This window comes from Eimeria mitis, genomic scaffold (genome assembly GCF_000499745.2).
Source record: "Eimeria mitis Houghton genomic scaffold, Emh_scaff6955, whole genome shotgun sequence".
Lineage (NCBI taxonomy): Eukaryota > Apicomplexa > Conoidasida > Eucoccidiorida > Eimeriidae > Eimeria > Eimeria mitis.
In genome coordinates, this window is record NW_013575052.1 from 1,139 (window position 1) to 1,565 (window position 427).

A 427-nucleotide genomic window follows, 5' to 3' on the forward strand; every position below is an offset into this window, starting at 1 on the left:
GAGAAGGAGCAGCAGCAGCAGCAAAGGGAGCAGCAGCAGCAGAAGGTGGAGAGGAGGAGAAGCAGCAGCAGCAGCAGGAACAGCAGCAATCGCAATAACAGGGGAATAATAATGAGCAGCAGCAGCAGCAGCAGCAACAGCAACAACAACAGGGATAGGAGGCGGAGCAGACAGTAGCAGCAGCAGCAGCAGCAGCAACAGCAGCAGCAGCAGCAACAGCAAGGAGAAGAAAAGGAAGCAAAATGCACGCATGCAGTCAGCTGTCTATACACCCCAGAAGAGCAGCAGCAGCAGCACACAGGGGACACATCAATGCAGCAGCAGCAGCAGCAGCAACAACAACAACAGCAGCAGCAACAACAAATAAAAGGAGACAGATAAGGACCCTCCCCACAGCAGAAAGAGAGACTGCAGCAGCAGCAGCAGC

At 54.3% G+C, this 427-nt stretch overlaps 1 protein-coding gene across 1 annotated transcript in view; it reads left to right on the top strand.

Moving 5' to 3' along the window:
• Positions 1-109, top strand: part of EMH_0089810 (uncharacterized protein) — a gene marked incomplete at both ends in the record, with an annotated part of 462 nt that extends 353 nt beyond the window's left edge. Inside the window, one exon of the mRNA XM_013501479.1 lies at positions 1-109. Within this exon, the coding sequence (XP_013356933.1) occupies positions 1-109 (109 nt within the window).
• Between the last annotated feature and the right edge of the window lie 318 nt (positions 110-427).